Below are 23,952 nucleotides of genomic sequence, written 5' to 3' on the forward strand. Positions count from 1 at the left end.
AATAGACTGACCATTACGTCCCATCTTGACAGAGGACCACAAGGCCAATAATGGTCAGGGAATCGCTGCATTTCGATCGCTAGACAAATCGCTGCAAAAGAGAATCGATTGAAAGATCAGTCCGCCACCCGATTTCCAGATCGAATTGCCAGTGCAGGGGACTTGAACAGCGGTGGTCCTGATGTAGCGAAAATTAAAAAATAGAACAGATACGAGCACTCCAGGGCGCCTCCGTAGCCAGGTGGGCAGGAGCAGCAGTGCGTAGCACACGCTTCTTGATTAGACCGGGGTTCGAGCCTGTGACCACCAAATACGGAGGATGTGGAAAGGACCACTGCATATCCCTGGAGCAATATGGCCTTAGTTGCTAATGCTCCTAAAAAGAAAAAAAAATAAATAAATAACAGCACTCCAGTGCAAAGCCACACTACTAACAAAGTAATCTTAACCAGATTATATAGACGAATAATGAACTATGGATGGCAGCACAGGCGCAGCATTAGCAATTCACCCACTACTGTCATGTGATATAATTATACATATATTTGAATAACGTTTAAAATTGTTGGAAACGGAATCTTTCATAATAAAAATAAAATAAAAACGTTATTAAAATATATGTATAATTATATCACATGACAGTAGTGGGCAAATTGCTAAACAGTGCACCTGTGTTGCCATCCATAGTTCATTATTCGTCTATATAATCTGGTTAAGATTACTTTGTCAGTAGTGTGGCTTTGCACTGGAGTGCTCTTATCTGTTCTATTTTTTAATTTTCGCTGCATCAGGACCACCGCTGTTCAAGTCCCCTGCATTGGCGGTTCGATCTGGGAATCGGGTAGCGGACTGACCTTTCAATCGATTCTCCTTTGCGGCGATTTGCCTAGCGATCGAAATGCAGCGATTCCCTGACCATTATTGGCCTCGTGGTCCTCTGTCGAGATGGGGGGTAATGGTCAGTCTATTTTTGGTTTATTTTTGTTTTGTTTTATTGTAGTGGTTTACATCTTTGTTGCTGATATTTCACATAAATTTGGACCTGGTGCCCGTCAGAGGGGGGCGCCGTTAAATTTATATTTAATTGGCTTTCAAAATTCAATGAATTATTATTCTTACATTTAGATTTTCTAAATTATTTTAGAGTTTCTGCTGCAATATTTTTACTCCTGTTACCCCTCCCTTCCCTCCCTGTTTGGTTTGATTTAATTTAGGTTTAATTTTGACTATTTTCGCTCTTGTCTTGCCATACTGCTGGCATTATTTTATTTTAACTCTCATTCTAATTTATTTGTATGGTTATATATATATTTAAATAATGGTTAAGTAAACGTTAGATTGTAATAACATAAAATAAGAAAATAAATAAATTTTAAGCTATCATTAGAGGTAGCAAAATGCACATTCTGCCCAGATATAACCAATAATTAATATAAAAATAAAACATAAGCCAGTAGTATGGCAAAAAACTGTAGAGCGAAAGTTAACATAAAAAATAAATCAACAGGGAGGGGTAAGTAAAGGTAATAAGACAGAAACCGTAGTCGAAAGTCCCCAAATAATTTAGAGCTTTAAATCAAATTTATAATAATAATTTCAATTTAAATTTAAAATAATGCCAATTATATAATAATTTAGCGGTACCACCCTTGTAAGGAACCAGTTCCGAAAGACGTGAAATATCACCAAAAAGGACTGAAAAGAACTACTAAAAGAAAACAAAATAACAAAATAATAGACTAACCATTATTCCCCATATTGACAGAGGACCACGAGGCCAATAATGGTCATGGAATCAGTGCATTTCAATCGCCATACAAATCGTCGCAAAGGCGAACAGATCGAAGGACCAAACCACCCCTTCCTCTCCTCCGATCGATCCACAAATGTAGAGGATTTGCATAGCGGTGGTCCTTATGCAGTGAGAAATAAACTATAGAACAGGTAGCACTCTAGAGCAGAGCCACACCACTGACATAAAGTAAGCTTAGCCAGCTTATATAAACAGAAAAAGGAGAATAGAAAAATTGCCAGTAGTATGGCAATTTTTGCCATACTACAGCTTATGTTTTATTTTTATATTAATTATTGGTTATATCTGGGCATCATGTGGAGGATGTGCATTTTGCTACCTCTAATGATAGCTTAATATTTATTTATTTTCTTATTTTATGTTATTACAATCTAACTTTTAAGCCATTATTTAAATATAATTCAGTGGTAGTGAGTTAATATGCAAAAAAAGCAGTGCCTGTGCCGCCATCTATTCTCCTTTTTCTGTTTATATAAGCTGGCTAAGCTTACTTTATGTCAGTGGTGTGGCTCTGCTCTAGAGTGCTATCTGTTCTATAGTTTATTTCTCACTGCATAAGGACCACCGCTAGGCAAAGCCTCTGCATTCGTGGATCGATCGGAGGAGGAAGGTGTGGTTTTGTCCTTCGATCTGTTCGCCTTTGCTACAATTTGTATGGCGATTGAAATGCAGCGATTCCATGACCATTACTGGCCTTGTGGTCCTCCTCTATCGATATGGAGCATAATGGTCAGTCTATTATTTTGTTATTTTGTTTTCTTTTAGTAGTTCTTTTCAGTCCCTTTTGGTGATATTTCACGTCTTTTGGAATGATATTTCACGTCTTTTGGTACCTTACAAGGGGGTTACCGCTAAATTATTATATAATTGGCATTATTTTAAATTTAAATTGGCATTATTTTAAATTTAAATTGGAATTATTATTATAAATTGGATTTAAAGCTCTAAATTATTTGGGGACTTTCGGCTATGGTTTCTGTCTTATTACCTTTACTTTCACCTCCCTGTTGATTTATTTTTTATGTTAACTTTCGCTCTACAGTTTTTTGCCATACTACTGGCTTATGTTTTATTTTTATATTAATTATTGGTTATATATATATATATAGTCAATACTATTAGTTACTTCATTTTCGGCACCTCCGTAGCCAGGTGGGCAGGAGTAGCAGTGCGTAGCACACGCTTCTTGATTAGACCAGGGTTTGAGCCCGTGAGCCACCAAATACGGAGGATGCAGAAAGGTTAAGAATGACCACTGCATATCCCCAGAACAATATGGTCTTAGTTGCTAATGCTCCTAAAAACCAAATAATAACAACAACAACTTCATTTTCAGATTTTGAAATAAACAAAATATAAAATTATGTATTTTGCTTCCTGTAAACTAGTGGCCATTTTCAGAGAATATGGAGTTTTATGTTATCATCTTCATTATGTCAAAACAATAATAAATCTTTCAAAAACAAGTAAATAATACAGTAAATGTTTTACTGAACTAGTGGGACAGAGAAAACAAGCAAACCTCAAACTTTAAACAGGCACTTCTGGGACTTGTCTAGTATTATGCCACTCTTCAAGTAAAAGCCAAATATTTGCAAAAACATTGGCAGGGCACCTAATTGGGTCTCATGCACAATTTCTGTATGAAATCCATAAAAAAATCACTTCAGAAACTTTAGAAAGGTAAAAAAAAAAAAAATCAGATTTTTAATCATTGATTAATGGTTAACACAGGAATGTTATTTTTGATGGGTATCTGTGAATAGCCTCACTGCCGCTCTGCCAGGTTAAAAAGAAAGTTTTGGACAACTGTCAAGCAATCAGTCACTGTGTTTGTTACACTTTGCAGTGTCAGTACTGCTGCTGAATAGAGTGAGGCAGCCAGAACATAAAAAAATGAATACGGCATAAGTGTGCACATGCATGTATGCATCCAATTCAGAAATTGTAATTTTGGTTTAATATGGAAAAGCTTATTGTTAGTTTAACCTTATCGTATATCTGTTGCCACCTGTCTTTTTTGTACAAGGATGAATGGAATCAATTCATTTTAATGTATTTAGCTGAGCAGAAGTGGAAGCATCTCAATCTATATGGGATTCTATCACGGCTAGAAAAAATTTGTGGTCAAAAAGTTTGGGGACTGAACTAATACTTGGGAAATTATGAAGCATACCAGCTTTTCAGATGGATCTCCACCAAAGCAGTCTCACTGACATGGTATATATCAATTCCAATGCTTCTACAACTTCTGGAAGCAATTCTGATAGGCCTCTTTTGGAAAAAATTAATCGTTCATGTGTCATATTATTAGTAATTTTGTCAGTTGTTGAAAATTAAAGGGAAATCACTGTCCTGTGATTCAAAAAATACGATGTGTGGTCTTCACATCTAGGCTGTCTTGTTTTGCAGGCTTTTTTCACTGAAGGACTGGGCCTTCATCATCAATAATGATGGAAGGAACAAAGTGTGAATTAATAGCGCATTGATGAAGATACTGACATATGAGTACCTGTTGCTTTTTCTGTGGTCATCAGCAGAGATGAAAGGCAGAAACTGGGTCATAACATGATGCATTCTGAAATCTTGGATTAAAATTTTTTGTCTCATGAGAAACACCAGTTTCATTAGTAACTTCATGGATAGTTAAATGTCGATCACTCCTGATCACACAGGTGATCAATCACTGGTTTTTAAAGTTGAGGGGCAGCAAGAGTGAGAATCATTTTCCACAGACAAGTGACTCCTTTAAACTCTGCAAACCACTGATGTGTATTCAAATAACACAGATTATCTTTTCCAAGAGCTGTTTTGAACATTTTTTAGTTTTTGTTGTAATATTCTCTAAATTTGAAACAAAATTTGATGCAAATTTGAAGTTCAGAAACATTACTCATTTTATAAAATGCAAGGAAACATAAAATATCTTCTATTCCATGTACAGTAATCCACACAAACTACAGATAAACAGGTGATTCAAATTTTATGTCCATATTAGTCACTGAACATGTAACTTGCAACAATGAAATTTAAAGATTTCAGTCCCTGATTGTTTTGATCATACCTAGCTGCCATCCAACTTTTTTACTTGTGACCTGTCTTATCGCATAATGTAGTTTTGCAAAAACTCTGTTTTTCTCTGTCTTTTTCATTTTACAAAAAAAAAAAAAAAAAAAAAAAAACACAATTTTAAAATTGAATTTTTTAAAATTTTGCAAATTTGCTTATTTTTGCTTACAAATTGGCCATCAGGCATGCTGTGATAGTCTATGCTGCAAAACAGATATATATGATAATAGTGTAATAGTTTAATTTACAATGTCTTTCAGTCAGATGAAAAAAAAAAAAGAAATAGGAAGTAAAATTTAAGAATAAACATATGAAAGAATAAACAATCTGAAAATAAATGGAATCCTTTTAGAAACTGTGTTAGTAATGCATCCGTTATGATAGTCTTAAAAACTGCAGTAGATAGTTTATTAACAGAGGAGATTAAGCACTTGGTAGTACTGGCTGTCCTTGTCATCTTATTAATTTGTGTGATGAAAAAGGTTTTGCATACCTTCCTGTGAAAGTGGACGAAAATATGGCGGAAATTTACTACCATTTAGAAAAAAAGTTCAAAAAGGAAAGGAAAGGAAAAGCAGATTTAAACAATTTCAAATGATGCATGTAAATTCATCATTTGAAATTGACGAATTTGCATTTCAATGAAAAAGATTTTGAAACATGCATGTTCACAAGTTAGATGTCTTTGATTAAATGTGTAACAAGGGTGGTAGAAACAGTGGTACCTTTAACAAGTCTGTTTAAAGAAGAGGTTGCAGAGGTGAGAAAAGCAATATGAGCACTTTAAAGGAATGCCAAAGTGAAAAGTATAACAAGCGATCACTTGTGAGTGCAATTGACTTGTGTTCAAATCCTTTTCATAATCCAAAAGAAGAAATCCATATACTTAAGTCATTATTAATCTGGATATGGTGAAGAATGTCATGTACAAATTTATTAAGCAAACAAGTTAGTGCAAAGCATCATTTTAGTTCATAGTAAATCAAAGTAGGTGAAATGGCATCATCGTTTTTGTTCCCTCTCATATTGTGAATGCCTTCACAATGAGCTGCATAGTACTGAACTACCTCGAATAAGCAATGCTTTGCCAGTAGAGAAGATTGATGTTGCTTATTCTTGGCAGATATCACCACCCATATGGTACCAATTACAAGCTTGTTGGCCTCTCATCAGTGGGTACCCTGATGCTACAAGGAGTGGCACTCCTGGTAAAAGGGCATAAATGGCAGTTTTGGTGAAAGAAAGAGTGACCTAGCATGAGGGAAAGGAAGAGTGAATGGGAATGAGTGGACGAGCAAATGTAATTGGCCAAAAGAATACAAAGTTAATAATAACTTACATTATTTTATATATACTAACAAACATTTGTGGCTAGGCCTGCACCACAACTGTAGTGGTGTGTGAGAATAACAGTAAGTTGAGATGCCCAGAGAGTGCAGTGCAGAAAGCAAGAGTGAAATAAATGAAATGAAAGCCAGAACAATGAATGAAAGTGAATTGATAAAGAAAAAAAAACACAAACCATAAATGCTACAGTTAAGTACACACTAACCAAAGTTTTAATTAGTTTAAATTTACACTACACATCATTAAATCCCCCCCCACCCTGGTGTGTGAGAAAAATATGAATGAGTGAGTGAAAGAAAAAAAAAATAAAAAAAAAAAAAAAAAAAAAAATATATATATATATATATACAGTGGATTCTGGTTATTTGGGGCAGCCGTTTATTTGGGGCAAATCTTAAAAAACAGAAACCAATCGAGAAAACAGCATGCCGTTTAATTGGGGCAGGAGACCGCAGCACTGGAGATTACCTTAAGATTGTCTCCGATGGTACCACGTGGTTCGGTCGAAATTCTGGAGGTCACAACTATAAAAACAATTAGCAGCCACCTGTTTATTGGGCTTTTCTGTTAGTGAAAGTTGTCACTTTTTTTTTTTTTTTTGATTTGGTAGTTGTTGGCGCATCGGCTTCTGCGGCCATATTGCACCTCCCAAGGTTTTTGCAGTACTTTGATCCAAGCCCGAGGCGGGAATCGAACCCGCGACCTTTGGGTTGCCGGGCAGGTACTTTACCCACTCGGCTAGCCCGGGCGGCCGAAAGTTGTCATAAACGGACAGTAAACTCGATCTTACTGAATTTGCGATAATACCGACAGCTGGAATTCTGTAGGGTATTATGGTGAAATGTGTTTACATTTCCATGAAATCTTCAATCATATAAAAAAAATAAATTTTCAGATCTTCTCTTCATTCCTATTTTTAAAGCTTTGTAACTTGTTACTCCATTCTCACTTGCGCGTATTGTGTTACTTGCAATTTGTGTGTGTGCCGTGTTCTTTGTTATTGATTGCTTATCTTTTTACTGTTTTAAATTTTAACCCCCACCCACAAATGTCAGTGAATAGAAATGTCAACTAGTTAATATGCACATATTACAGTAGCCGACCGGGCTAGCCGAGTGGGTAAAGTACCTGCCCGGCAACCCAAAGGTCGCGGGTTCGATTCCCGCCTCGGGCTTGGATCAAAGTACTGCAAAAACCGTGGGAGGTGTAATATGGCCACAGAAGCCGATGCGCCAACTACCAAATCAAAAAAAAAAAAAAAAAAAAAAAAAACATATTACAGTACATATTAATTATTCCGATTATCACATATATTCTTCCGATTTTCACGTATCATTTAATTTTTTAATTGGTAAGGTAATAAAGGCTAAATTTGTGCTTAATATATATTTCTTTTATAGCCTATGGCACCGTTTCAGAGTTTATTGGCTCCTCATCAGTGGGTGGGCAGGTACCCTGGTGTTGCAATGATGACAACCCAGTTGCGAAGTATAAATCCACAATATAAATTACTCCACACCATCAGGCATTTCTCATATTGTGGATTTATACTTCGCAAGATATTCCTCCTATTTTTTCTAATTAGAATCACTGTTTAATAGAATTAAAATTCAATTCAGAAACGTGATCACAATGACCCGCGCTTACTGCACATCGTATAGTGAATGGTACTTTACTATGTTGAGTTTGTCATAACACGATTTGATTGTACAGTGAACCAATTGTAAAGGGGGGGGGGGTACATTGTATTTTTAACTATTTACGTGAAACTTCGGATTATTGGGGCAGCCGCTTAATCGGGCCAAAATGCACTAGTCCCGATGTGTCCCAAATAATCGGAATGGACTGTATATATATATTTTATATTACGGTATAGTTTAAGGCTAAAGCCTCAGGTTACGTAAATAGTTTAACTAATGTACAAGTTAGTGCATTTGCATCATTTCTGTACATAGCCAACTACATAAATAGTTATAAATTGGCATCATTAAGTATATCTTATATTGTGAATACCTTCACAACAAGTTGCCATGATATTGCACTACCTCAAATAAGTAACGCTTCACCATAGGATAAGACTATCGTTACTTATTCTCAGTGGATGCCATCACCCATATGGCACCATTTCAGAGTTTATTGGCTCCTCATCAGTGGGTGGGCAGGTACCCTGGTGTTGCAATGATGACAACCCAGTTGCGATGTATAAATCTACAATATAAATTACTCCACACCATCAGGCATTTCTCATATTGTGGATTTATACTTCGCAACTGGGTTGCCATCATTGCCCACCTACTAATGAGGAGCCAATAAGCTCTGAAACGGTGACGTATGGGTGGTATCCATGAGTATAAGTAACAATAGTCTTCTCCTATGGTAAAGCGCTGCTTATTTGAGGTAGTACAATATCATGGCAACTCGTGAAGGTATTCACAATATGAGATATAGTTAATGATGCAAATTTATAACTACTTATGTAGTTGGCTATATACAGAAATGATGCAAATGCACTAACTTGTATATATATTTTATATTTAAATGATAAAAAAAAAAAAAAAATTATATTCATATAAACCGAAGTAGTACAAATTTCATCACTTTGGCAGTGCATCTTTTCAAATTTGAAATTTTTTTCGGACAAGTTTCTAATATTTCTTAGAGTCATCAAAGTAAAGAAACAGATGAAGAAGTAGAAGTTTTTGAGCATAAGTTCTGTTAGTTTCAGTATGAGAAACTAGCATAAGCTATTATGAAAGAAGAAAAAAATATGATGGTGCTTGAGGAAATGACAAGTATGCAAAGAAGCTTGATATATAACAAATTATCACTAGTTGTGCTTGGTATTTTAATAATTCCTCATGGCAGTGCTGAGTATGAGAGCTTATTCAGCCAGATTAGAAAAAAGAAAAACTGAGTTCACATCTCTTTCTGGCGAAGCTTTGGAAAAGCACCTGACAGTGAAGTCTAGACAAAAGGCTATTGTTATGAACAAAAATTTCATTCAATGTTTCTGAAGTGGACAAAGGCTGCAACGGTATCTTTCTTAAAACATCAAAATCAGTTAATCTCTAACAGAATATCCAAACAGAAAAAATGTTAGATAAACTAATATGTTAAAGTATACTGTACTATGCTGCTGCAACAATCTGTATTTTAACATAATAGTGATTTTGACAGTGAAATTTAATTTCTAGTGCCCATGTGGGCTTTTAAAAAAAACTATGCTTTTCTGAAAAACACATGTTTTCCTCCTGCATACAAATGCTTGATCCCCAGCTTTTTGAAAGTAGAAAGGTTGGTAGCAATGCACCTTGTACAGTATGGTAGCAATGCACCTTGTACTATTTGGGGAGTACAATGTGTATAGAAAGGATAGACACGACAGGAGGGGAGGAGGGGTTATGCTATTAGTTAAAAAACACATAAAATCCAAGGAAGTGAAGCCAGTCGACATTGATGGACAGGGCAGTGTCGAGTCAGTTTGGTGTGACATAAGCATAGGTAAATCAAAATAGGAGTGTGCTATAGGCCTAATGACTCTGATGAGTATAATAAGATACTGTACAGGGAAATAGAATGGGCCAGTAAATCAGAGAGTCTTATAATGGGGGATTTTAATTTCCCAGATATTGACTGGAATTTGTGGGTTGATCACTCACACACTAGCAAGGCTTTTGTGGATTTATTGGATGATTGTTTTCTACATCAGCATGTTCGTGAGGCAACAAGAGGGAGCAATACTCTTGATCTGATTATCAGTAGTGATTCTTCATGCATTAGGAATCTGCAGATAAAGGAACCACTGGGTGGCAGTGATCACAGTGTGCTGAAGTGGGATTTACTCAAGGAGGTAACTACCATCAGAGGTAAAGGGAAGGGTTTTTGCTTTCGTAAAGGCGACTATAATGGTCTGAGACAGTATTTAAATTCCATACAGTGGGACCAACTGATGATGTTACCAACAGCAAATTCAAAATGGGAAGCATTCAAGGAACTAATCTTGGAAGCTACCAGGCTTTACATACCAACTAAGAAATATTGTTCAAGGTTCAGGCCTAAATGGTTGTCAGATGAACTAATGAGACATATGGCAGAGAAGAAAAATGCATGGGATACATACAAATTAATGGGTGACATGGAAGCCTATGATAGATATAAGTTGGTCTGTAACCAAGTCACAAAGGAGATTAGGCAGGCAAAGGCAGATTATGAGAAATCCTTGGCAAAGGACGCAAAGAAAAACAGAAAAGAGTTCTTTACCTATTTAAACTCAAGAAGGAAAGGGATGAATCAGATTGGTCCACTGGATGTTGATGGTTCAACAGTTGAGGATCCAGCTCAGGTGGCTAACAATCTACACGAGTATTTTGCATCTACATTCACACATGAGGAGTTATTCAGGAAGGGGAATGTCGTAGGTGAAGTAAACATTGGCAGTGAGCTAGATTATTTTCTAATAACTGAGAGGAAAGTGGAGGAGAAATTGTTGAGGATAAACATAAAAAAGGCACCCGGGGTGGATGGGATCTATCCAGTTATATTAAAGGAGGCAGCAAAGGAAGTAAGCAAACCACTAGCCATAATGATGAGAGCTTCTTTGGACTCAGGGGAGGTACCCATGGACTGGAGATATGCAAATGTAACCCCAATTCACAAAGGAGGATCAAAGGCTGACACAAGTAATTATAGACCTGTTAGTTTAACTTCGGTTCCAGGAAAATTAATGGAGGCACTGGTTAAAGAAGTACTGCATCATCTGGACAAGAATTCAGTTATAGCTCAGACACAGCATGGTTTTGTTAAGGGCAGGTCTTGTCTGACCAATTTTATTGGATACTATGATGTAGTCACAAAAGAACTGGATGCAGGGAATAACTTTGATATTATATATTTGGATCTTAGAAAGGCTTTTGATACTGTTGCGCATGGAAGACTGCTGCACAAATTGGAGAAGTGTGGCATTGGAGGCAAATTGCTGCTATGGATAAAGGGATGGTTGAGTGGCAGAAGACAGAGAGTGGTAATCAATGGACACTGCTCAACGTGGACTAATGTTATTAGTGGAGTTCCTCAGGGTTCAGTGTTGGGTCCATTGTTGTTTTCTGTATTTATAAATGATATTGATGATGGTGTATCAGGCTTAATGTCCAAGTCTACAGACGATACCAAGGTTGGCAGGGTTGTTAAGGACACTACTGATACTATGCTGCTGCAACAGGATCTGGAAAGGTTGAGCAGATGGGCTGAGAGGTGGCAAATGAAGTTTAACATTGACAAATGTAAAGTACTACATATGGGAAACAGTAACCCCAGATCAACGTATCAACTCTGTGGTACTACGCTGACAGTGGTAGAGAATGAAAAGGACCTGGGGGTAATTGTGCAGGCAGATATGAAGTTCTCTGAGCAGTGCAGACGAGCTGCAAGAGTAGCTCATGGTGTCTTGTCAATGATATACAGGAATTTTTCTAGCAGGGACAGGGATGTGATTATTCCCTTGTATAAGGCATTGGTCAGGCCACACCTTGAGTACTGTATACAGGTCTGGAGGCCTCATTTCAAGAAGGATGTAGAGCTGCTGGAACGAGTACAGAGAAGGGTAACAAGATTAGTGAATGGAACAAAGGGTTGCTCTTACGAAGAAAGGCTTAAGTTTTGCAAATTACAGAGCCTGGAGACTAGGCATCGGCGAGGTGATCTGATAGAGGTGTATAAGGCTTTGAATGGCTTGAGCATGCTCAATGCCGATGGGATTCTTCCTCTTGCTCAGAATAATCACCTGAGAGGGCATAAATTCAAATTGAGGAAGGACGGATGTCGGATAGATGTGCGGAAATTGCCTTTAGCCAGCGGGCAGTTGGTTTGTGGAATAGACTCCCATCGCTTGTTGTTGAAGTTGATAGCCTAAACAAATTTAAGGCTCAGCTGGACAGGTATTTCGAACGAACGGAGGGGTGAAATGGGAGTAGTGGTTGTTTTTTTTTTTTTGGCTGATGCTGAATAAGCTTGCTTTCTTGCATCATATGCCTCTACTAATGGTAATGCTAATATCCCAAGTTTTAGCTGATAAGTCTTTGAGAATGGTTAGCTTCTTCAGGAAAGTGACATGAAGTTGAGTTTGTTGTCTAAATTAGTACCAAAAAATCAGACTTCAAAAGCAAAAGGAAGCCATATTATTCCAAAGTAATTCTGAATCACAGTATAAGTGGTGTTTCCTGCAGAAATATATTCCACTTGTTTTATGTACAAAGAATCAATATCCATTATTCTTAGTTCAAGTTTCTATTTTATTCCTTGAGTTGTTGAATCATGTGCATGTTTTGGAAACGAGAGGAGATTCTGATATAGAGACAGCTAAGTACCTATACACCAATGTTCAGGTAATTTTTAATAAATGAATTATTTTAGTAGCATAAAGAGAGGCTTCTGTCGTATTCAGTCTAACATCAATTACCCAAGAACTCAATCTAACCGTCAAATACCTAAGAACTCAGTCTAATATAACCTTCAATTACCCAAGAAATTTTGAATAAATTTTGGGAGACACCTTCTAATCAATACCACCATGACCTTGGAGGCATTAAAGTATGCACTGGTGCCAAGTTGTGGCAATGCAGACCATATAATTTATGGTTGCATCTGCCATGACATTGGACCTATTGTTATCTATTTTTTGTAGGCAAAATGGATTTCAAGACACAATATATAAACTATATTACTGTCATATTTCTCTTAACAGGCAGCTGAAAAAATACAAGAAATTGAACGATGAATTATGAAAAATATATTACAATAATGTTTGGAATTCCAAGATTTCGGTTTGTTTCAAGAGGCAAGAACTATGCAGTGTTTCTGGATAGACGTCTTCTGTATATATATATATAGAAGATTTTGTACGTATACTATTATATAACTAAATACCAACAATCAGCATCTAAAGCCATGCCGTTTTAGAAAGCAGGCTGCAAAATTTATCATAATGTGCTAAAAAGGTAAAGTTTGAAAATGAAATATAATCAAATGACTATGTGAAAAGAGATCAAATAAACACAAAGAAAGAGAAAAGAAAAGTAAAAAATACCACCATATTAAAGTGCCTGTACAAAACAGGCTCTCAACAGGACTAACATCTGTAGATGTACAAGAAAGAAGTAATTAGCCACCAAAACTATGTTTCTAAGATCCCAATACCAGTAAAACCCTTAAAGTCAAATTAGGGTAATAAATATATATAGGGCAATTATTGGAGCTTAGATAGCATCCTTACCATTTCAGCAGTCAGACTAAAAAGGTCAAAGTTAAGATTCTGAAGTAACTACCAATATTAAAGTACCCCTAGGTACCATTAAGTCCATAAAATAATGGAAGAAAGCCTAAATTAATACAGTATCAGAACTGAGTTCGAAGTAAGATATTATATAAAATATGGACCCAGATTAAAATAAAATAAGATAAGCAATAAAATAAAAAAATAGAATAAAAAATAAAATAAAAAATAAAAGAGGAACATACATTACATAGCAAAATATCATGGTCATACACTACAAAATGTATTCATTTTGTTTGTACAAAATGTATTCATTCTACGACTGTAAGCTATATAAAACAGCCAATAACATGTCCACCTATACACATATATAACGCATCCTTTTATGCAAACAGTTGCTGACCATAAAAGTAACTACTAAATTTAATTATACCATAAATCAACAAAAATTAAATTAATTAAGACAATATCCATTAATCACAACCCTCTGTCTTCTGCCCTGCAGCCACCCACCAATCCATCTTGCAATCTTATCAGTAATCCCAACCTGTTCAAGCTTATACAGCAACCTCTTATGAGAGTCAGAGCCAAATGATTTGCCAAAATCCAAATAAACTATGTCAAATTGTTCCTTAAATCCAGTTTATGAGTAACTGTGTCAAAATAGCTTCAATTTTTTAATCAACTTAACAATTTCAGTTTTAATACTGTTCTAATTGTTGCAAAATTTGAAAATTCGTAAACCTTGCATTTTAATAATATTACTGTGGATCTTTTTACAGATTAGCATTAGCATTAGTAGAGGCATTTGATGCAAGAAAGCAAGCTTACGCAGCATCAGCAAAAAAAATAAATAAAAATAAATAAATAAATAAATAAAAAATAACCACTTCCACTTCACCCCTCTGTTCGTTCGAAATACCTGTCCAGCTGAGCCTTAAACTTATTTAGGCTATCAACTTCCATGACAAGGGATGGAAGTCTATTCCAGCAACCAACCACCCGCTGGCTAAAGGCAAATTTCCTCACGTCTATCCTACATCTGTCTTTCCTCAATTTGAATTTATGCCCTCTCAGGTGATTATTCTGAGCAAGAGGAAGAATCCCATCAGCATTGAGCATGCTCAAACCATTCAAGGCTTTATACATCTCTATCAGATCACCTCGCCGGGTTGGCGCCTCCGTAGCCAGGTGGGAAGGAGCAGCAGTGCGTAGCACACGCTTCTTGATTAGATCGGGGTTCGAGCCCGTCACCACCAAATACGGAGGATGCGGAAAGGTCATTCAGGGAATGACCACCGCATATCCCGGAGCAATATGGCCTTAGTTGCTAATGCTCCTAAAAACCAAATAACAACAACAACAACCTCGCCGGTGCCTAGTCTCCAGACACTGTAATTTGCAAAACGTAAGCCTTTCTTCATAAGAGCACCCCTTTGTTCCATTCACTAATCTTGTTGCCCTTCTCTGTACTCGTTCCACCATCTCTACATCCTTCTTGAAATGAGGCCTCCAGACCTGTATACAGTACTCTAGGTGCGGTCTGACCATTGCCTTATACAAAGGAATAATCACCTCCTTATCCCTGCTAGAAAAATTCCTATATATCATCGACAATACACCATGAGCTACTCTTGCAGCCCGTCTGCACTGCTCAGAAAACTTCATATCTGCCTGCACATCCACCCCCAGGTCCCCTTCATTCTCTACCACTGTCAGTGTAGTACCACAGAGTTGATACGTTGCTCTGGGGTTGCTGTTTCCCATATTTAGTACTTTACATTTGTCAATGTTAAACTTCATTTGCCACCTCTCAGCCCATCTGCTCAACCTTTCCAGATCCTGTTGCAGTAGCATAGTGTCAGTAGTGTCCTTGACAACCCTGCCAACCTTCGCATCGTCTGCAAACTTGGACATTAAGCTTGATATACCATCATCAATATCATTTATAAATACAGAAAACAATAATGGACCCAATACTGAACCCTGAGGGACTCCACTAATAACATTAGTCCACGATGAGCAGTGTCCATTGATTACCACTCTCTGTCTTCTCCCCTTCAACCACCCCTTTATCCATAGCAGCAATTTGCCTCCAATGCCACACTGCTCCAATTTGTGCAGCAGTCTTCCTTGTGCAACAGTATCAAAAGCCTTTCTAAGATTCAAGTATATAATATCAAAGTTATTCCCTGCATCCAGTTCTTTTGTGACTGCATCATAGTATCCAATCAAATTGGCAGGCAAGACTTTCCCTTAACAAAACCATGCTGTGTCTGAGCTATAACTGAAGTCTTGTCTAGATGATCCTGCAGTGCTTCTTTAACCATTGCCTCCATTAATTTTCCAGGAACAGAAGTTAAACTAACAGGTCTATAATTACTTGTGTCACCCTTTGATCCTCCTTTGTGAATTGGGGTCGCATTTGCACATCTCCAGTCCATGGGTACTTCCCCTGAGTCCAAGGAAGCTCTCATAATTATGGCTAAGGGTTTGCTTACTTTGCTGCCTCCTTTAATATAACTGGATAGATTCCATCCACCCCAGGTGCCTTTCTTGTGTTTATCTTCAACAATTTCTCCTCGACTTTACTCTCAGTTATTACAAGATTCTCTAGCTTACTGCCAGAGTTGAATACACCTCTGGCATTCCCCTCGCTGAATAACTCCTCATGTGTGAATGTCGATGCAAAATATTCATTCAGTTTGTTAGCTACCTGAGCAGGATCATCAACAGTTGACCCATCGATATCAAGTGGGCCAATCTGATTCATCCCCTTCCTTCTAGAGTTCACATAAGTAAAGAACTCTTTGCTGTTTTTCTTTGCATCCCTTGCCAAAGATGTCTCGTAATCTGTCTTCGCCTGCCTAACCTCCTTTGTAACTTGGTTACAGATCAACTTGTATCGCTTCTGTGTCAAGTGTTCATTTGTATGTAGGCGCCTCCGTAGCCAGGTGGGAAGGAGCAGCAGTGCGTAGCACACGCTTCTTGATTAGACCGGGGTTCGAGCCTGTCACTACCAAATACGGAGGATGCGGAAAGGTCAGGGAATGACCACCGCACCGGAGCAATATGGCCTTAGTTGCTAATGCTCCTAAAAAAAAAAAACAACAACAAACAACAACAACATTTGTATGTATCCCATCCATTTTTCTTCTCTGCTATATGTCTCATTAGTTCATCTGACATCCACTTAGGCCTAAACCTTGAACAATATTTCTTAGTTGGTATGTAAAGCCTAGTAGCTTCCGAGATAAGTTCTTTGAATGCCTCCCATTTTGAATTTGCTGTTGGTAACATCATCAGTTGGTCCCACTGTATAGAATTTAAATACTGTCTCAGTCCATCGCAGTCGCCTTTACGAAAGCAATAACCCTTCCCTTTACACCTAATGGTAGTTACCTCTTTGAGTAAATCCCACTTCAGCACACTGATCACTGCCACCTAGTGGTTCATTTACCTGCAGATTCTTAATGCATGAAGAATCACTACAGATAATCAAATCAAGAGTATTACTCCCTCTAGTTGCCTCCCGAACATGCTGATGTAGAAAACAATCATCCAATAAATCCACAAAAGCCTTGTTAGTGTGTGAGTGACCAACCCACAAATTCCAGTCAATATTTGGGAAATTAAAATCCTCCATTATAAGACTCTCTGATTTACTGGCCCACTATTTCCCTGTACATTTACTTATTATACTCATCAGAGTCATTAGGCCTATAGCACACTCCTACTCTCAATTTTGATCTCCCAATGCTTATGTCACACCAAACTGACTCGACACTGCACTGTCCAGCGATGTCGACTGGCTTCACTTCCTTGGATTTTATGTGTTTCTTAACTAATAGCATAACCCCTCCTCCCTTCCTATCCTGTCTATCCTTTCTGTAGATGTTGTACTCCCCAAATTCCAGTTCTGCATTCCTTATATCTGTGTGACACCACGTCTCTGATATCCCAACAATATCCGCCTTTGATGCTTTGAGCAATACCTCAAATTCATCAAATTTATTTATCAAACTCCTAGCATTGGTGTACACGCAAGTATACATGCACCTGTTCCTATTCTTAGCTACCCTAACACAACCCATGTGTTTACGTGTACCGCAATGACTCCCAGCAGTCTCTGAAATATCCTGCATCTTGTTTTCCAGGCTTCTGCTCATTCTAATAGAACCAGTACAAGAATCACTTTCACCTCTGCCAGTGGCTACTGTTAATGTATCCCCCCAAGCTAGCAGTTTTCCGACCCACCTAACACTGCCTCGATAGCATCAGCAAATATTCTTGCACCCTGTCTATTTAAGTGTATCCCATCCCTGTAGAAGCAGTCTCTCCTGTTAACAAGCACAGACTAGGCAGAAATAAATTTTACCCCTTGAGCCTTGCACAAACTTTCCAGGGCTGAATTGATCGACAAGGCTCTCATCATATACTCCTTCCTATCGTGTCTGGGTAGAATTGCAGACCCTTTCAAATTCAACCCTAATTCACGGCTTTTTTTCAACAGTGACCTGTACTTGTTAAGTAATTCTGCCAGTCTCCTACTCTTGATATCATTAATGCCAACGTATACAACTATATCACCTTTTGTGCCCTTAAAGTGTGAGTATTCTCCAGTATTCTCCCCTAAGCTTATATGTATTACAATTAATCCTCAAAGTTGTTTCAAATGATTCCCACATATGGGGTTAGTTGTAACAATAAATTTTTGTGAAGATATTTATAAAATAAAGATAAATGTTATAGTTCTTTCAAAGATTTCTCTCCAGTTGCAAAAGAACAATCTTCCTTATAATAAATTTTGTTATTATTTCATTATAAACAGCTTCATTACAAGTAAATGTTAAAGTGTTAAAAATGATTTCCTCCCACACCCACATGTATACCAAATAGTAAGTGCAATTTGAATATCTGATACTGTAATGCCATTTCCCCATTTGAAGTTGTACTGAAGTATAATCATAAACTATTGCATATTAAAAATGGAATCTGCCCCTTCTGTTTTCCCAGTATACACAACAGGTTTAGTAATTTAAAAAGCAACACCACCAGAATCGATGGAAAGACAAAAATAAGTAGACTAGTACAAAAAAAACATACTTAAAATTATACACAAATAAGTTTACTTGGAGTATCATCAAGTAAAAATTAAAGTACTGTCTTGCATAGGCACTGTTTTTTTAAAGAATACCAAACTTATAATTGCAGCATTAACTCCAAACATTTATTCAGTTGGATTGGATTTCTATATAACAAAATCGAACGTTCACTTGAAAAAATTTGTTAAACAGAAATTTCGTTATACAGAAATATGACCTTTTCAACAATGAAAAGTACTGTCAATGTTCAGAAATATAGTAAAATAGAGGATATATATTATCCCCAGGAGCTCACATCTGGTGAGTATGGGCTTGGCACACCCAGGGTCCGTGCTGGATATCATCATCTTCTCTTTCTTGGTGATTCCCTTCTACTTCTGACTCCTCTCTCTCTCTCTCTCTTAGGGTAATTCAGAATTTTTATTTTTTTTGGCTGGTGCAGCATAAACCTCAGGCTTCCTTGCACCATATGGCTAATAATAATAATAATAATAATAATAATAATAATAAGATGGGAAATAAATCAGAAATAAGTGGGAATGAATAAAATTTCTAACATTTTAAAACAATTAATTTATTAATACATACATATTAAGAAATGACTACTTACATGAAGTGCACAATATAGTAGTACACTTTTAAGAATGAATTATTTCATAAAATATTTGGTTATTTTTTGTTGTACACTGGATTTTACTGCACACCGTTCATAAAAATTAACAGAAAATATATTTTCTGTTAAAGAAAATATATTTGAGTGGTCTGATTGTATATAATATACAGATATTATATATTGGTTTCCTATTTATGGCTATAGAGTTTGGTTGCATGTAACTCAAGCTCTTAATTGCAGGTTAGTTTTTGAAATAATATTGAAGGTTTTTAATTTTAATATACTAAACTAAATCCAGAGCAAAATCAATGGAAAAAGAAGGAAATCTTGGTTGGCAAGCCTCAGAGAGTCATATGACCAGAGTAATGAGGATTTGCTTATGACTTCTACCTCATGTTTGTCAATTGTGAAGATAATAGCCAACCTCTGCAAAGAGACAGTACACTGAAGAAGAAGAAGAAGAATATTCACATTTCAGTTTTCGATTTCTTTACAGGCAATATTTTCACTTTCCATGGTATAGCAGTGAGTCTACCTCGTAATTATTTAGTTTTGCAATAAATTTTTTTTAAAAGCCAACTGTATTCAAAGATATCTGAGAATGTATATTATAAATGTTAACAGTTATTACTATTTAAAGGAGATGTTTTCTTCACGGGTGAAGAAAACAACCTATTTAAATAGTACTAACATATGTAAAGTAAGCATTTTCCTTTTCCTAGAGGTATGCTAGATTCTGTGATTAACTTGTTTCAGATATCTGTGACTCGAGTCGATCAGTAATGACAGTATGCTACTGCAACAGGATCTAGAGAAATTAGGCAAATGGCTCAGAAATGGCAATTGAAGTTTAACATTGACAAATGCAAAGTTACTGCAATGAGTAGCAGTAACCTTGATTAAAAAAAAAAACAAACAAAAAAAAAAACGTAAAGTGCAGCCATTATCAACCCACTGCAGGATGGAAGTCTCCTCAACAATTCATGTTGAGGGAATGGAACATAATCTGCCACGCTGGTCCAGTGTGCATTGGCAGATCAACAGTATTTGACAGTCAGAGGCTTGAACCCCGGTCTACTCAAAGAGTGTGCTGCTGCACTCCCACTCCTGACTACTCAGCTATGGAGGCCTTGTTACGGAAAGCCTTGCCTTGGTTACAGACACCTCAGAGTAACATATACTAACTGTATGGCACTACACTCAGGGTAGTGGAAAATTAAAAAGACCTGGGGGTAATTGTGTAGTCAGAAATGAAGTTCTCTGAGAAGTGTAGACAGACTTCCAAAGCGGCCATGAGGTTTTCTCAATAATATACAGAAATTTTGTCAGCAGGAATAAGGAGTGGTTTATTCCATTGTATAAGGCAATGGTCAGGCCACACCTTGAGTACTGCAAACAAGTCTGGTGGCCTAATTTTAGGAAGGATGAAGAGCTGCTGGAAAAGGTACAGAGAAAAATGAGATTGGTGATGGAACAAAAGGTGCTCTTATCAAGAAAGGCTTCAAATCTGCAAACAGCAGCTTCTGTAGACTAGGCACCTGTGGGGTAATCTGATTGTGGTGTTTAAGGCTCTGAATGCATCATCATTGCATCACTTGGGTACCTACCCACACAGCGAAGAAGGGCCAAATAGCCCTGAAATGGTGCCGTCTGGATGGTGGTACCTATCTGAGAATAAGTAACATTAGTCTTCTCCTTAGGTGAAGCGTTACTTATTCGAAGTAGGCAATATCATGGCAACTCGTTGTGAAGGTATTCGCAATATGAGATATAACTTAAAACGATGCCGCCTTATAAATATTCTGTTTATTCAGAAATGGCTGTGTATTAATATATACATAGGCTCTGAATGGATTGAGAAAACTCAATGCTGATGGGATTCTTCCTCTTGCTCAGACTACATACACGAGAGGCATAATATCAACCTGAGGAAGAATGGTTGCCGAACAGACATACAGAAGTTTGCCTTTAGCCAGCAGGTGGTTCATTGGTGGAAGAAACTTCCATGTGCTGTTATGGAAGTGGATAGTTTAAATAAAGGAAGAACAAGACAATGAATTTGAGGGAATGGACACATGAAATGGGTAATTTTTTTTTTGCTAATACAGTATAATCTTGCTTTCTTGTATCATTTGTCACTATTAATGCTAATACTTAAAGTCACAATTATCGGCACTTTCCCAGTCGATGGTTGTTGCAAAAAAGACATTTCAATTCTAAAATCTAACATACAATAGTGCCACTTTGGCTTGGTATGGTGGCTTAAAATTCCTGTAAAGCAGGTGCCAGGACGGGTTTGGAAGAAGATTGTTTTGGTCCCATGCATGCTCAGTGGAGGTTGAGGTCCAGACTCTGATCCCCGATGACGATCCCCAATGAAGTCATTAAGCTCACTTTCTGTGATCTTGTGTGTTTGGATATTTAGGATAAAGGTTTGGACAAAATGGTGGATCCGTTGATGCAGACGGCTCGTCTATTTCTTTGTGTAGATCAAATTGATGTTCATCAGTAGCTTCACCTTCATCAGAGTGTACAGAAAAACATTCGGGTGGTTCAGGAATAGGTAATACTTCATTGTGAGACATCGGATGAATTGCAGATTGTATATTTGGGAATGTCACAGGCCACTTTTTCTTCATTGTCATTTTCTAATAGGAGGCACCATACAGAAGTAACAGTCTGTGACATGATTTGTTGGCTTCCCCCATATCATGGGCACTGCGAAAGGCATAAAACGTCCCTTTCAATTCACCCACACATTGAGTTTTGATGAACAGATAGTTGTTTGTTTGTTATTTGGTTTTTAGGAGCATTAGCAACTAAGGCCATATTGCTCCGGGATATGCAGTGGTCATTCCCTGACCTTTCCGCATCCTCCGTATTTGGTGGTGACAGGCTTGAACCCCGGTTTAATCAAGAAGCGTGTGCTACGCACTGCTGCTCCTTCCCACCTGGCTATGGAGGCGCCTGAACAGATAGTGCAGCATATGTGTGGAGTCCAGTTCTTGTCCTGGTCGCCTACCTTACATTCAAAGTACAAGAAGCAGGCCTTCTTTTAGGGACGCTTTCTTGACATTAACGTGCGACTTCTCTACATACGTAACAGAAGTCATCTGAACTATTCACACAATTGCGGGGCATATTAATCTTACACGACACAAATACTGCACAAAAAGTAGGAATCTCACAGAGAACATCGTTAACTGAGAACAAATCATCCAGTACCTAGCCATATTTGAGGATTACCAACAGATTTGAAGATGCATTTGAGGTGACAACAACTTATCATGTGATGCAGAGCGAGCCAACGTTTGCCGATTACGTGATACTGCAGTGTTGCCATATGTTTTGCCAAGAGCCGTAGTTCATAATGTTGAGTAAATCACTAATATGAAACCCCAACTGCAATTTGAACAAAAACCAAAAGGCAAATTTTAATGTGATTTTTGTGTTCAGCAGCATACAATTAGTCAAGATTGGGTATTTTCATTTTTGTAACGTTTTACATGTTGACCAGTGTTATTAGCAAGCAAAAATAAAAAGCAAAATTCATACTGCAGTAAGAGGAAGCAGCAGTCGTTCATACTGCTTGTATACTCCTACAGGAAGCAACATCTGGAATGTTTGTTGTTCTGTATTTGGAAGTAATCCACGATGCCCACACAAGTCTTCCTAAAAAAATAAAAAAAGAAATAAATAAATAACCACAGCAGACACTTACTACATTCAGTATATACTACAGGTTTTCAATTCAGCTGATAAAATTAAGAAACCTTATGCCAGGGGTCAGGAACATTTTTTTTGGGTGAAGAGCCATTTTTGATCTAATTTAAAAAAAAAAAGAAAAAAAAAAAAGAGAATTGGAAGAGCCGCACCTCAGCTCAAGCAGGGGGGGAAGGGTTTTTTAAAGAAATGCAATAGAGTGGGAAGGTGTTTTATTAAAAAATATATATTTTGAAATATTATTTATTAATACTGAAAAAACATAACAAACATTCAATTAGGTACGAATTAATGTGACTTTTGCTGCTGAACTTTTTGAGCGAGTCTCTCAACGTCAGACAAGTATACTGTAATTTTCATCTTTAAACATGCTGAGAAACTCACATTGCAGACAGTTTCTTGATTTATTTTTAATATAGTTCATGTTCGAAAATATTTGCTCACAGAAATACGCCTAACCAAAAACTGTGAGAAGTCAAAACGCAAATATTTTCAAATCTATATACTTGTCCAGTAAGCTACTCCACGCATCGAACACAATTTGGTTTTGTTTTTTCAACTCATCTATCACCGTCCATTTGTGTAGAATTGCAAGGGCAGCCTTTTTGCCTTTCCAAATCCTCAATTTAAGTTTTAAGGCATTTTAGTCTTGCACTCCACATGTCCTTGATTTTTAAGTCCTCTAACTCCATTTCAAATTATGCTTCATGTGGGCTAAAAGTTAAAGAGCCACAGTTACATTTTCAGAGAGCCACAGGTTGCCGACCCCTGCCCTATGCCATGATACCAATAATAAAAGATTATTCTGTGAAGATGTATAAAAGTAAATATCAGCCATAAGAAAAAAAAAATAATAAAAGTAATAAATAACTTGTTAAATTGATTCTGAATCCTGTCATTGGCTTTTCTCACACCTCTGACTTGAAATTGGAATCCCAAATGGTTCAAAAGCAGTCTTTTAAGAAGAATTATTTATTAAACTGAGCATGCATGCATACAGTCATGCATTCTTTAG

The 23,952-nt window shown here is 37.1% G+C and overlaps 1 protein-coding gene across 1 annotated transcript in view; it reads right to left on the bottom strand.

Annotated features, from left to right (window-relative positions):
• Positions 1 to 23,952, bottom strand: part of LOC150079049 (meckelin) — an 860,544-nt gene that overhangs the window by 84,440 nt on the left and 752,152 nt on the right. The window contains exon 24 of the mRNA XM_090382499.1: positions 22,770 to 22,886. Coding sequence (XP_090238625.1) covers positions 22,770 to 22,886 — 117 coding nt within the window. The remainder of the gene's footprint in view (positions 1 to 22,769; positions 22,887 to 23,952) is intronic.

This window comes from Mastigoproctus giganteus, chromosome 10 (assembly GCF_048544385.1).
Source record: "Mastigoproctus giganteus isolate SK-2022 chromosome 10, ASM4854438v1, whole genome shotgun sequence".
Lineage (NCBI taxonomy): Eukaryota > Metazoa > Arthropoda > Arachnida > Uropygi > Thelyphonidae > Mastigoproctus > Mastigoproctus giganteus.